The sequence below is a fragment of the Podarcis muralis genome, chromosome 12 (assembly GCF_964188315.1).
Source record: "Podarcis muralis chromosome 12, rPodMur119.hap1.1, whole genome shotgun sequence".
Lineage (NCBI taxonomy): Eukaryota > Metazoa > Chordata > Lepidosauria > Squamata > Lacertidae > Podarcis > Podarcis muralis.
This window is the reverse complement of record NC_135666.1, coordinates 62,691,024-62,704,554: the sequence shown is the minus strand read 5'-3', so window position 1 is coordinate 62,704,554 and position 13,531 is coordinate 62,691,024. Positions and strand designations below refer to the sequence as shown.

Here is a 13,531-nt window from a genome sequence, read left to right as displayed (position 1 = left end):
TCCGTCAGGCAGGAACCTGTTTAATTTTATTAGTGTACAGCACCTAACACAGTGCAAGGCTTATATAAGTAATGTTTCACATTTCTCCAAAGCAGAAGGAGGCTCTAGAGGCAACCTTGATAGCAGGTCAGGGGAACCTTTGGCTAGCCCAATGTTGCTGAACTACAACTCCCATCATCCCTGATCATTGGCCATGCTTGCTCGGTCTGATGAGAGTTGTAGTTCAGCAACATCTGGAAAGCCAAAGGTTCCCCTTACCTGCTATCAAGGTTGCCTCTGGAGCCTCCTTCTGCTTTGGAGAAATGTGGCATCCCTTTTATGGCAAGGTGGAGCCATCTTTGGCAGCAAGATTGGGTGGGCAAAGCCACAACTGCAGTCCCTCTTCATCCCAGCCCCATGCATGCATGCACACATGCAGGCAACCTCCACCCGCACTTACTTTTCCCCACTGACACCACCTTCCCTGCTCCCCCTCCCCTCCCCCCTTTAAACTCCCCTTCCCAACATTCTTGCATTCACCCTTTACAGTTTTACTGCAGACTTAAGTTAGTTGGTTTGTTTTTTAATCACAGTCATGAGGCTTTCCCCCAGACTCCTTTTCCAAGTGGGAGAATGAATTGCTAATGCTTAGCCTGTCGAACTTATTATGAATAGGAGTCTGCTGAAATAAGAATTAGCTTGCTTCAATGTGAAGATATATCTTTGTGAATGCACAACAAACAAATTTTATTGCGCCAAATGAAATGTAAGACATGAGTTTCATTTTTGTTGTTTTTTACTATTTTATAAATAACATACCTACCTTGTTTTTAAATTAACAGAGACTATTGTTTTTGTCTTTCAGTGTTTTCCAGGGTGCCTGACAATACAAATTCGAACAATTTTATGTGTTTTTATTGTAATATTAATTTATTCAGTGGCACAAGGCTGTGTGGTGAGTGTATAGGAATGGTTGTCTAATTCATGGAGAGACCTGCCATCCCCTCAGTTTGCTCTGATTTAAGTCATTGAGATCATTTCCATTAGCATGCTAACCCCCTCATATATAATTGCCTTATCATATAAACAGCTGGCTATAATTGATGTGTCTTTTTGAAACTGAAAACCTATATTCTTCTAAGTCCAAGAAAGCTAAATCATTCTACATTTTATTTCTCACTTTGGCTTTTGCTGCTAAGAATCAGTTTATATATGCAGCAAAATCTGGTTGTAATGTTTTCCCCGGACTGTGTCATTTCACATGGAAGTGCGCACTGCAAGCTTTTGAATGCTTCACCATGGAAGAAGATTCCCTACAAGTAGAAAACTAGCATGATGCCAGGCTTTCATCCTGACTTGCTGTTTTTCTGTACATAAGGAGCTTATTTCATGGGAAGCACATAAGCATGCAACTCTGTAGCCTGAAGCAGCACAGTCAAACGTCTCCACATTATCCTGCATTTTATTGTGGGCACTGCCCTGTGATCTTATGATGAAGGGTGGTATATCAATCAATTCAATCAACGAACCAACCAATCAATCAATCAATCAATCAGTCTATTTTGCTGCATGTTACTGACCTTGAGTCATAAATACTGGGGATTCTGCCTCTATGGTGGGTATTACAAGTGATCACTGAAATGATGGAAGGGTTTTTTTGTTTGGTTGCTTCACAAACATAGAACAGAGGTTCACTCCTGGTCTGCCCCGCAGAGGACCTTAAGGTCCATGAATAATCATAGTTTAGAGGTCCTGGGCCCTAAGGAAGTCAGACTATCCTCCACCAGAGCCAGGGCCTTCTCAGTGATGGCTCCAAACTGGTGGAATGCTCTGTCCCAGGAGACCAGGGCCCTGCAGGATTGAACTTCCTTCCACAGGGCCTGTAAGACAGAGCTATTCTGCCTGGCCTTTAATTTGAACTTAGCCTGATCTTTTATTCCCCTTCCTTCCTCCCCATCCCCTTTTTATGAAGATTACTTGCTCTGGGATCCCACAGGTAATTCTCCCCTGGTCTCCTCGCTGGCCTAAATAGAACTAATTTAGCCAGCTAGCTCTGGTGATCATCTAATCACCTTTGGGCTTCCCTATTCCCATGATCTTGGGCTCCATGATCACTGCAGATGGTGACAGCAGCCACAAAATTAAAAGACGCCTGCTTCTTGGGAGAAAAGCAATGACAAACCTAGACAGCATCTTAAAAAGCAGAGACATCACCTTGCCAACAAAGGTCCGTATAGTTAAAGCCATGGTTTTCCCAGTAGTGATGTATGGAAGTGAGAGCTGGACCATAAAGAAGGCTGATCGCCGAAGAATTGATGCTTTTGAATTATGGTGCTGGAGGAGACTCTTGAGAGTCCCATGGACTGCAAGAAGATCAAACCTATCCATTCTTAAGGAAATCAGCCCTGAGTGCTCACTGGAAGGACAGATCCTGAAGCTGAGGCTCCAATACTTTGGCCACCTCATGAGAAGAGAAGACTCCCTGGAAAAGACCCTGATGTTGGGAAAGATGGAGGGCGCAAGGAGAAGGGGACAACAGAGGACGAGATGGTTGGACAGTGTTCTCGAAGCTACCAGCATGAGTTTGACCAAACTGCAGGAGGCAGGCAGGAGTGCCTGACGTGCTCTGGTCCAGGGGGTCACGAAGAGTCGGACACGACTAAACGACTAAACAACAACAATATGCCCTAGTGGAGATCAAGCCTGTCAGAGAGAACAGGCTCATGCTCCATCTGCCATTCTGGTGGCACCTGGAAGTCTGAAACACGGATACATCTCACCTTTGTGGTGGAGTGCAGTTCATAATCCTGTGCAGCCAGTCACTACATTTCCCAAATTTGTTTGTGAATTGAAGGGCTCATAGTTTTATAAAAGCAATGGAGGAACTTGGAGGATCTTGTTCCAAATGTTCTGCTTCACAAATGACTGTAATCTATTAATTAAATCCTTCTTGATTTTCATCCAACGGTGTGAATGTCCTCCATTAAAGAAATAAACAGGATGTGGTCATCCTCTGAGGCCCTTCTGGGGTCCGGAGTGCAGCAACATGAGAATGGGCCTTTTCTGCAATTGCTCCCCATTTGTGGAATGCTTTCCCCAGGGAGGCTCATCTGGCTTCTTTGCTACATATGTTTAGGTGAAAACATTCCTCTTCTCCCAGGCATTTGGCTAATTAAACAATCTATGGACTTTTAAACTGTCCATAAAAACTTTTATTTTTGTCTGCTACCATGTTATGTATTTTTGTGTTTTTATATTGTAAACTGCCTTGTGATCCTCAGATGAAAGGTGGTATAGAAATTTACCTGTTTTTTAAAAAGACTTGATAGCAAATGACACATTTAGCATCACTTCTAGATTCACCCCTAATGCTCTTGTCATCAAATGGAGGACATGTGTGTTTGTGTGAACATTCACCGTTGAAACTTTTCATTCAGCTCTCAACTCCGTTTCTCCCTTAGGTTGGATGTATGCCTTGGGTTTGGAGTACTAATTCCAGCAGCTCCATAGTTATCATTTCTTTGAGTGGGACAAATAAGACAATGAGTGAACTTCCATGCGATGCAGCCCATTATGCATTTCTCTCCTGCGTTGTGGGGACTCTGACCCTGGCAATATTTCTACGCGTATCTTCCTTGCCAAAAATGATCCTCCTGCTTTTTGTTACAATTTTGTACATAGTCATTTTGGAACTCAGCGGATACAGAAAAGCAGTGGGGTAAGTTCATTGCATAATTAAGGAAGAGTTTTGTTGTTTTCATATTTTGCCCCCACACCTTCAGTGCAAAGTAGAGATTCTAATGTATGTGGGAGATGTTGAAGTACAGGCCTAAACTAGCCTTTAAGTGCATAGTCCTCATTCATAACCAAAACAAAGTTCACGTCAATGCAAACTGCATTTGCCCTTGCCTCTCTCCTCTCCCCATGCTCTGTCTAAATTAGGGTTGTAAGGTCGTTGGTGCAAAGCAGCTCTCTGTTTCATGTATTAACTATGCAAAGCACCTTTATACTGATGACACTCTTTAGATAGTCTTAATAATGGTTTTGTGTGTCTGGTATCTGCCTCCAGCACTGCTATAAACTGGGATTATTGTTGAAGTAAAAGACTTCAGTGCAGCTCCTCATTTCCTTCATCCTGCATTTCAACCTAGCATAAGCGAAAGATGACAGTAGAGGAATCAGGAGAGAGGCAGACGCACTTGTGAGAAGTGAGGAGACTCCTGCTCCCTTCTCCACAAATCTAGAAAGACCAGCCATTGCCTTCTTTGATGGCGGCTGCCACTGCTTCCTCCCTCTAAGATGGTTGGGATTCAAGACTTGTAGTGTACAAAGGATTTCATGGAGGTTCGTTGTTTTCAAGCACTTTTTGAAAATGACATTGGTCTTTTTGTAAAAGAAAAGGAAAGCTTATGTGCACATTTTCTTTCTTTCTAAAGGGGTGGCTCTTTTTATATTCGTGGCTATGAACCCATCTTGGCCATCTTGCTGTTTTCCTGTGCTTTGGCACTTCATTCCAGGCAGGTGGATTTGAAGCTACGTCTCGACTACCTCTGGGCTATGCAGGCAAGGAAACTTTTCGCCTTTCTAAAGCACAATGTCAAGCTCCTCTTTTCTGTTGCCTCTTATTGTATACAAGGCTATAAAAACCACTTAATTTAGCAAGAATGGGTGTGGAAATGTGGCAATAAACATAGACTGTACCTGCGTGAGTAGTTGCATGCCAGCCCCAAGTTATCTTCCCAGGTAGCTTTGCTTTGCCTTCCTTTCCCTCTCGCTCCCGCCATTTGAGAACCTGACCTCTGCCAGCAGCCTCAGCTCCAGCCGGGCCTGCCGCTGCTCCTTTCTTCCCCACAGGCCTAGTCAGTTGCCCTCCAGGCTGTCAAGAGGGGATTTGTTTTGATTAGGTTTCTTCTGCTTTGTCAAGTCCTGCACTCGCACTTTGTGTCATTTCCAAACAGTAACTGTGCTGGTTTTTGCTCACCTGCGAGTGACCACTTTTATTCTTGATCCTTTGTTTCCAATCCTATTCAACATAGTTGGTTTTGCCCATTTACTCAGAATGACACACTTTCATTGCTGAATATGCAAATAAGCCTTAGGTGATTGTAAAGATGCTACTGCCTCCCTTTAATGAAGCAAAGCAGTTATTGGATCCTGGCAGCAGATTTTTAAGTACCAGAGGCTGGGTGGGTGCCTAGGATCCTCCCCACAAATCACCATAAGAGAGGAACATGGTGCTGCCCTTCATTTTGTGATTTTTGGTGGTGGGGGAGAGGAAGGCTGGACCCCCAGCTTCAAGCGGTGCCAGCAGGCGCATTTTGCAGCCTTCTTGGAGATCTCAGAGAAGGCACCGCTTGAAGCTGGGGGTCCAGCCTTCCTCTCCCCCACCACCAAAAATCACAAAATGAAAGGCAGCACTAATCCATAAAAATTCAAGGATGTATTTTTAAAAAGAAGTACTGGTTTTCAAAAACCAGAATATTCATATTTTCAGATTGAGAGTGGGTCCTCTTTCTTGTATCTGATCCCACAGCCTGTGAGATGTGAATGCCACACTTCCCTAGCGCAGGAGTCAGCTTTTGGCAGCCTGCCAAGTGAGGTTTCACTTTTGCTGCTGAGCATCTGGATTTTGTATTTAATTTTTTAAAATAAAAAAAAACATTTCACATTACCTCCAATAATGCTCCCCGCCCCCCCATAAAGGAAGGCGAAAGTAACATTTGCATCTCTGGAAACTGAGCAGGAAGAATGAGAGCAAACTATAAACAAACAAAGTGTCAAGAACATCTATGAGATGGAAGACAAAGGCCTTAGCCTAGAATACAAATAAACAACATTCTTATTCATCTAACCCTGTGGTGCACCTTTTGATTCTGCCTGAGACCTCCTGTCTAAATTACAGCAAGAACTGAAAGCTTATTTCAAAAGTAAATGATGAGGGCAGAAATGAATATTTAAGGGATCTTCATTTCTAGTTTGTAAAATGCTGAAGTGTTGAAAAAGTTTGGCACAATATGCTAAGCAATGTAGCTTTGCAGTTAAAACAACAGCCGTGTCATTCTATTTTAAATAATGACTTTGTAAAGTAGAATGTGGTCCTTTTGTAAAATTGTTTTTTCCCACAACCAAAAAGTTACAGGAAAATGGGAGGAGGAAGATGTTTGTTGGATAGTGCCCTATGCAGGGCTTGGGATGATGGGATGCAGCGATAGGATTGAAAGCAAGGGATCAACTAACATAATATGGGGAAGTGGTTTCTGCCACAGCTCATGGCTACTCTCCTTTCTGCTGCCCAGTTGGGAAGCCAGTGATGGTGAAGTGAGATTCAGGGAAACATGGAAGCCTTCTTAAAAAGATATTGTGAAGAGTTCCAAAAGGATCTCTCCAAACTAAGTGAATGGGAAGTCAAATGCCAAAGTCATAGAATCATAGAGTTGGAATAGACCACAAGGGCCATCGAGTCCAACCCCCTGCCAAGCAGGAAACACCATCAGAGCACTCCTGACATATGGTTGTCAAGCCTCTGCTTAAAGACCTCCAAAGAAGGAGACTCCACCACACTCCTTGGCAGCAAATTCCACTGTCGAACAGCTCTTACTGTCAGGAAGTTCTTCCTAATGTTTAGGTGGAATCTTCTTTCTTGTAGTTTGGATCCATTGCTCCGTGTCCGCTTCTCTGGAGCAACAGAAAACAACCTTTCTCCCTCCTCCATATGACATCCTTTTATATATTTCAACATGGCTATCATATCACCCCTTAACCTCCTCTTCTCCAGGCTAAACATGCCCAGCTCCCTTAGCCGTTCCTCATAAGGCATCGTTTCCAGACCTTTGACCATTTTGGTTGCCCTCCTCTGGACACGTTCCAGTTTGTCAGTGTCCTTCTTGAACTGTGGTGCCCAGAACTGGACACAGTACTCCAGGTGAGGTCTGACCAGAGCAGAATACAGTGGCACTATTACTTCCCTTGATCTAGATGCTATACTCCTATTGATGCAGCCCAGAATTGCATTGGCTTTTTTAGCTGCCGCGTCACACTGTTGGCTCATGTCAAGTTTGTGGTCATAGAATCATAGAATCATAGAGTTGGAAGAGACCACAAGGGCCATCGAGTCCAACCCCCTGCCAAGCAGGAAACACCATCAGAACCAAGACTCCTAGTCAATTTAATGTGAACAAGTGTATTGCAGCGATGTTTGCCAGGGCAATAAAATCTTAATTTCACACATGTGCTCATGGACTAGCAGTAACAGACCTGTTTTCGTATTCCCAGGTGGGCTCCCAGAGAGGAGAGGATCTTGAAGTCTCTACTCCTCTTCTGTGTGTATTTCAGTGCCAACAAAATGGAAGAAAGACTTGCACCAAATAGAATCAGAATCATGGAATTGTAGAATTTGAAGGGACCTGAGGACCATTCTAGTCTAACCCCCTGCAATGCAGGAATGCTCCCCACAGTCGTCCCTGGAGACCACTGTGAACCACCAACCACCAACCTTCTGGTCCACTGTTCCAGTTGCAGGAGAATCAAACAAGTGACTGGTTTCCCACAGGCCAGTCACTATGAGAACAGCATGCCAGACTAGATGAGCCATTGGCCTTCTTATATGATTCTGATTCTTCTTATATTCTTACAGTTTGATTTATGAAGAATAAAGATTTAGGAACATACCCAAATCTATTCCAACATCCCTTTGCACATTCACCCAGAATTTTTTGTTCCACCACAACAGGTTTATTTTGCACAAGTCTTTCTTTCATTTGGTTGATTAATTCTTGTGGTTAGTGAAGAAAGAGCATTACGGTGAGCACTGGTTTGGGCCTTGGCTTAGCACAGCATGGGAAAAGAAAAAGCTGGAGAGAAGCGGAGCAGCATCTCACTCCTCGCTTGGGAGCTGACAAATTTACAGGGTCCCAGTAACCTATCATTTGACTTAGCAAGTTGTGTGACCCAGATCACTCTCTCCAGTGGTATTTCCTCTCTACCAAGTGTGTTCAGGACTGCAGTTTTTATTATTTAAATCACATTTTATTTTCATAGGCAGAAGAAGAGAGAGATGATATGGAAAGAGTGAAACTGGATAACAAAAGAATTCTCTTCAATCTTTTGCCAGCACATGTTGCACAGCATTTTCTCATGTCTAATCCAAGGAACATGGTAAGGAATATGAGTTTTCAGGGTTGTTTCCTGCAACAAACCACAATAGATTGAAAGCACAAATCAGATCAAAATTAAACTTTTAAAACATATTAATAACAGCAAAGGGAAAACTGCAGATAAATTCCTGGGGAAATAAAGAGGAATCATACAGGAACTATGCCCAAAGCATACTGAAACAGGGTAAGACGCACAACAAAGATGGGTGGATGCATGGCATGGATATCCGAAGGCAGGGTTACTGGGTGACACACAGAGAAGGCCCTGATGCTGTTCCCACCAGCCATGCGGAGACACACATGAGGCGTCTGATTACTTCAGTGGATGAGTAGAATCCTATTAGAGACATCCCTTGAGGTTTCCTGGTCACAAACTGTTCAATGCTTTAAAAGTGATGACCAGCTCTTCAAATTGCAGCCCCAAACTACCTATCTGTCAGTGCTGTTGACATTATTAAACCTTTTTTAAATCTGCAGTAAAACTCAGAGTCTAAGCTGCATTCTTTGTGAGAAAGCCAGTATACCTGTAGTCTGTCTAGAGTTGATCTTGGAATGAGGAGAGCTGGGTTCACATCTGCTCTACCATGAAGCTCACAGCATGGTCTGGGCAAATCATCATGTCTCAGCCTAGCTAGCCAACTTCACAGTCGTAAAGACAATATAAAGTGGGATTTACCACCCTCCCCTCTTTGGAGGAAAATCAGCTTATAGATGTGCTGAATAATAATACTTAAAACGTGGCTTTGTGAAGATCCCAATCTCATGTCGGATGTTGGTTGTTGTAGTCATGAAAGAATAATATTCCACCCCGATTAAAGCAAGTCAGAACATACACAATGTATTTAAATATACAGTATTTGCTTGTTGATTATACAAATCATTTGCTGCCTTGACTCCAATGGGAGGAGGAGCAGGATACACATTTAATAATTAATTATAAAATTTAGTGATGGGCAATTTATTTCCTTCAATTTATATTCAATTTATATCCTGCCTTTCTTCCATCATGGAACCTAAAACAGTATACATATGATTCCCAGGCAGTCAGCCATCTGGGCCACTGACCATTGCCAGAGTTGCTTAGTTTTCAGACCATACCCTGGGATGAAGGATACAACCCCATGATCTCCAGAGGAAAATGTCAGTATATGGTCAATGTCTTAAAGTTACAAAGAGCCACAAAGGAGGCCTTGCATGCACCTTCATTCTTCAAAGGAGTCTACTCTGACCCCCTTGTGCATTAGGGGACAGAGGAAGGGTGAGAACAGAATCAATAGGGGCAAGCCTGTTCCCCTCAGTAATTTGAGCACCCTGGCTCAAAGTCTTTCAACATCCTTTTTTTCACAACAACCTTAAAGTTGTTGCTGACAATATTGTCTTGAATTGGACTTCTTCCAGTCTAAAGATAAAGGTAAACAGGGTGAGCTTCCCTTGCTCTGTCCCAGCTTCTGCCAACCTAGCTGTTTGAAAGCATACCAGTGCAAGTTGATAAATAGGTACCTCTGAGGCAGGAATGTAAATGGCATTTCCATGTGCTCTGGTTTCCGTCACAGTGCTCCGTGCACCAGTAGCGGTTTAGTCCTGCTGGCCATATGACCCAGAAAGCTGTCTGTGAACAAACCCTGGCTCCCTTGGCTTGAAAGCGAGATGAGCATCGCACCCCATAGTCACCTTTGACTGGACTTAACCATCCAGAGGTCCTTTACCTTTTACCTTACCTGATCCAGTCTAATTTAGTTACACTGGTCCCATTGAAATAGATGTGAAAAGTTATTATGATTAAATTAAATTCATTGGAAACTAAGTGCTTATTCAGGCTGGATCCAAGTATTAGCTTGCTATAACAGAAAATATAATTTGAAAATTTCAGGACCTATATTACCAGTCCTATTCACAAGTGGGAGTGATGTTTGCTTCCATCCCAAATTTCAACGATTTTTACATTGAACTGGATGGCAATAACATGGGAGTTGAATGTTTACGCCTCTTAAATGAAATTATTGCAGATTTTGATGAGGTAAGCATTCTTTCATTCAGTCTGCCTTTTCAGGAATATTTTTGTAAGCTCATCATCATGTTGAGAAGGTCACACTCTTAAAATTATCTCAGTTTGCATTTCATTCTAATTGCGTTGGCATTACCAAGTGATCCAGGCAAAAAGTGAAATGTTCCTAGTTTTATGAATACAGAAAATTATTCATAATTAGGCCAAACATTGACTATCATCTTAGCTTCTGATTGAAGGGACATCCGTTGATCCCCCTTACCCACTGGGGACCCGTAGCTCCAGCCAAGCCTCCCCAGTGATTCAGTAGCTGACCACGTCAGAGAGAGATCACACCATGTACCATTTTTTATTCCATACTGTCCAGAACACTGCTTTGGCTGTACTCAAGCTGTAATCTTTTATCCGCCTGCCAAAGTGTTCCTCCCTCTTAGTGCAAATTGGTATCTCCCAGAATAGTGCAGGATCCAGCCAGGCAGAAACACCACTACAACACTCTGGTAAGGAGGAATTTGGGTTTATACAGCATGGCAGGACAGATATTCTTTGCTGCAGTTATTAAACTGTTTCTACATCCCCCTGGCTTCCTTGTAGCAAGCTGGTAAAGCAAAAGTTGGTAAGATTAATTGTGCAGTAAAAAATAACAAATTCTTACAATTTAGGCCTATAGCAAATCACATCAGGATTTTTGAAAATCCTATCAGGTATATTGAAAATGACCAAGTGTCTCATTTTGAGCTCACTTAAGTCCTTAGGAAATTGGTTGTAAATGTGAGATAGCACAAAGGCTTGGAAATGATAAGAGGAATATGCCTGCACAAAAATCTTCTTTCTTGCCTAAAATATTATGTAATGTTTAACAGTTTTATGTTTTAAACAAAGCTTATGGACAAAGAATATTATAAGGACATTGAAAAAATCAAGACGATTGGCAGCACATACATGGCAGCCGTGGGACTTGTACCAACTACTGGCACCAAGGTAATGTGTTTTTACTTCTTAATGCCTTCTCTAAGCGTTTTCACAAATGATGCTAAGAATGCTATTAGAACTCATTTAGGCTGGTATACTTTTATACTAATGGATTGCTCAGATTTAGGAAACAGGAAGCAAGACAGGAAGCCTTTCTTGGAGAATTCCCAGGTCTGTTTGGCCTGTGGATTTTTCAAGCAAACTTATCAGAGACCTGTTCCAGTTCAAGATTTCCCCTAAGAACCTGAGGTTTTATATGGTGTTGCTGCTTTCCAAAGGAAATGAGGGCAATGGCCTGGTCCTAGTGCACAGTGTTCAGATAGACTCAGATCAGCTTATTCCACCCTGAATATTTGATAGTCCCCTTCCAAAAGTTGGTCAAACCCTTCAGATACCAGCCAGAAAAGAGAGGAGAAGAAGAGGAGGAGGAGGAGGAGGAGTTTGGATTTGATATCCCGCTTTATCACTACCCGAAGGAGTCTCAAAGTGGCTAACAATCTCCTTTCCCTTCATCCCCCACAACAAACCCTCTGTGAGGTGAGTGGGGCTGAGAGACTTCAGAGATGTGTGACTACCGCAAGGTCACCCAGCAGCTGCATGTGGAGGAGCGGAGACGCGAACCCGGTTCACCAGATTATGAGACTACCGCTCTTAACCACTACACCACACTGTCCTGAACTATTTGATACCTTTCCCAGTACATATCCTCAAAATCCTTCCCTTTGAGGATTTGGGGGTTCTGAATGAATGGTGTATTTTTTCAGTGGTACCGCTAATATTGGAAACCCATGAACTGCTTGAGAGTAATAATATCATTAAATTGTGAAAATAAACACAACTCCACAAATGTAACATCTAACAAGCTGTTAAGCTCAATTTGGAAGGCATCTCACTTAATCTTATGATTGTGGGGTATCATTAATAGATATCCTCACAAGAGGATCTAGCCATGAGGCCTGTGTACTCTCTGCAGTGCAGGGAGGGGGGGGGGGGATCCAGCTGACAAGAGTCCTCATTTGGCATGTGAGGCCATTTCCCCAAAACCATGCCCTGATATGTGGCATACAGTGGCATGTTCATTCTGAGGTGCATTTCCAAGCCTGTTGCGATAGAAACTATTTGGAAATGCAGTTCAAAAGCAATGTCTCTCAGTGCTCATCAGCATTTTGAAGTGCATTTCCATGCAGTTTCTATTGCAACTGTGTGGATGTGCATTTCCAAGGTGTTGTCTCTCACTTCCCATCAGATGCTGAGGAAGAGCCTTCAATGTGCATTTCCAAGCAGTTTCTGCTGTAAATGCCCTTCAAAGTGTTTGAACAGACGCCTCTAGGAAGCCCACAAAGTATGTTAGCAATAATCTTCTCCTGCTGTTGCCTTCTCCATTTTATGTATTTCATAAAATGTATACACAGTTTGATTATTAAAAAAACCCAACCCACTCTACAAAAAGGATAAAACAACAAAATTAATCAATAAGAGCATCCATAATTTAAGATCTTCAAAAAGCTGAAATAACAATAAGCTGAAACAATAAACTGATCTCAGTAGGCAGGGAGTTCCAAGGTGCCGGGGTCACCAGACTGAAGGGGTATTATGGGGCACCTGCAGCAGCACTGATTCCTCCAGTCAAAACGGTTGAGTGGGCCCCTGTGGGGTGAGGCAGTCTAGCTGTTGGTAGACCAGTCTTCTATGTGTGGGGCAGACAGGGTGTGTCTCATTCCTCCTTAAAGCCCTCTGGGCCCATGGCCACCAGCCTTATCCACAGTGGGGCAGGACTTGTGGAACAGCTGCCCTCAGGAAGGGGTTCTCAAGTCATCTGGAGGTCTCAGAGAAAATGTTGTTAAGACAGACTCTTTGTATGATTTTTCTAAAATAATAATGTGCTTCTTGTTTATTTGTTTGTTTGTTTTAAAATGTGCTTTTAACTTAATAGCTTATTGTGTTTGAAGCCACTTGATTTCACTTCAGAGAAAGACAGGGAAAGCACATGAAGAAATAAATAATGTCTAATCTTTTTTTTAAAAAAATATAGGCAAAGAAATCAATTTATTCCCATCTCAGTACACTGGCTGATTTTGCAATAGAAATGTTTGATGTTCTTGATGAAATCAACTATCAGTCTTACAATGACTTCGTTCTTCGGGTTGGTAAGTCATACTTTTCAGGAATTAGGGGTTGACTGGTTGGTTTTGTAGCATGCCCTCGATGATGTATTAGTGGTGAATTTATACTGGACCATCCACACTCACTGTCGCTGTATTTGTTGTTCTGCAATGCTTCCCCTCTTTTTGAGCATTATTTCTATCTGAAGGGGCATTCTTGCACTTTAGCACAGCAAAAGCAGGACAAAAAATAATTGTGGTATGAAAAGTGACAGGACATAAATGTACTTCTGACAAAGCAGTATGGCCACCCTGAAACT

General features: G+C 42.6%; 1 protein-coding gene across 2 annotated transcripts in view; it reads left to right on the top strand.

The window, feature by feature from the left end:
- The window catches only part of ADCY1 (adenylate cyclase 1), a 221,327-nt gene that overhangs the window by 189,391 nt on the left and 18,405 nt on the right, over positions 1-13,531 (top strand). Inside the window, exons 12-18 of one of the 2 annotated variants that reach the window (XR_003709045.2) lie at positions 845-934; positions 3,441-3,697; positions 4,416-4,542; positions 8,017-8,133; positions 10,003-10,149; positions 11,001-11,118; positions 13,142-13,248. Coding sequence is in view for 1 of the 2 variants with exons in the window: in XM_028749778.2 (XP_028605611.2) it covers positions 845-934; positions 3,441-3,697; positions 4,416-4,542; positions 8,017-8,133; positions 10,003-10,149; positions 11,020-11,118; positions 13,142-13,256 (952 nt within the window). In the remaining variant the exon portion in view is untranslated. Of the gene's footprint in view, positions 1-844; positions 935-3,440; positions 3,698-4,415; positions 4,543-8,016; positions 8,134-10,002; positions 10,150-11,000; positions 11,119-13,141; positions 13,257-13,531 lie in introns of those variants that run through there. The other variant, XM_028749778.2, reaches the window with a different exon arrangement.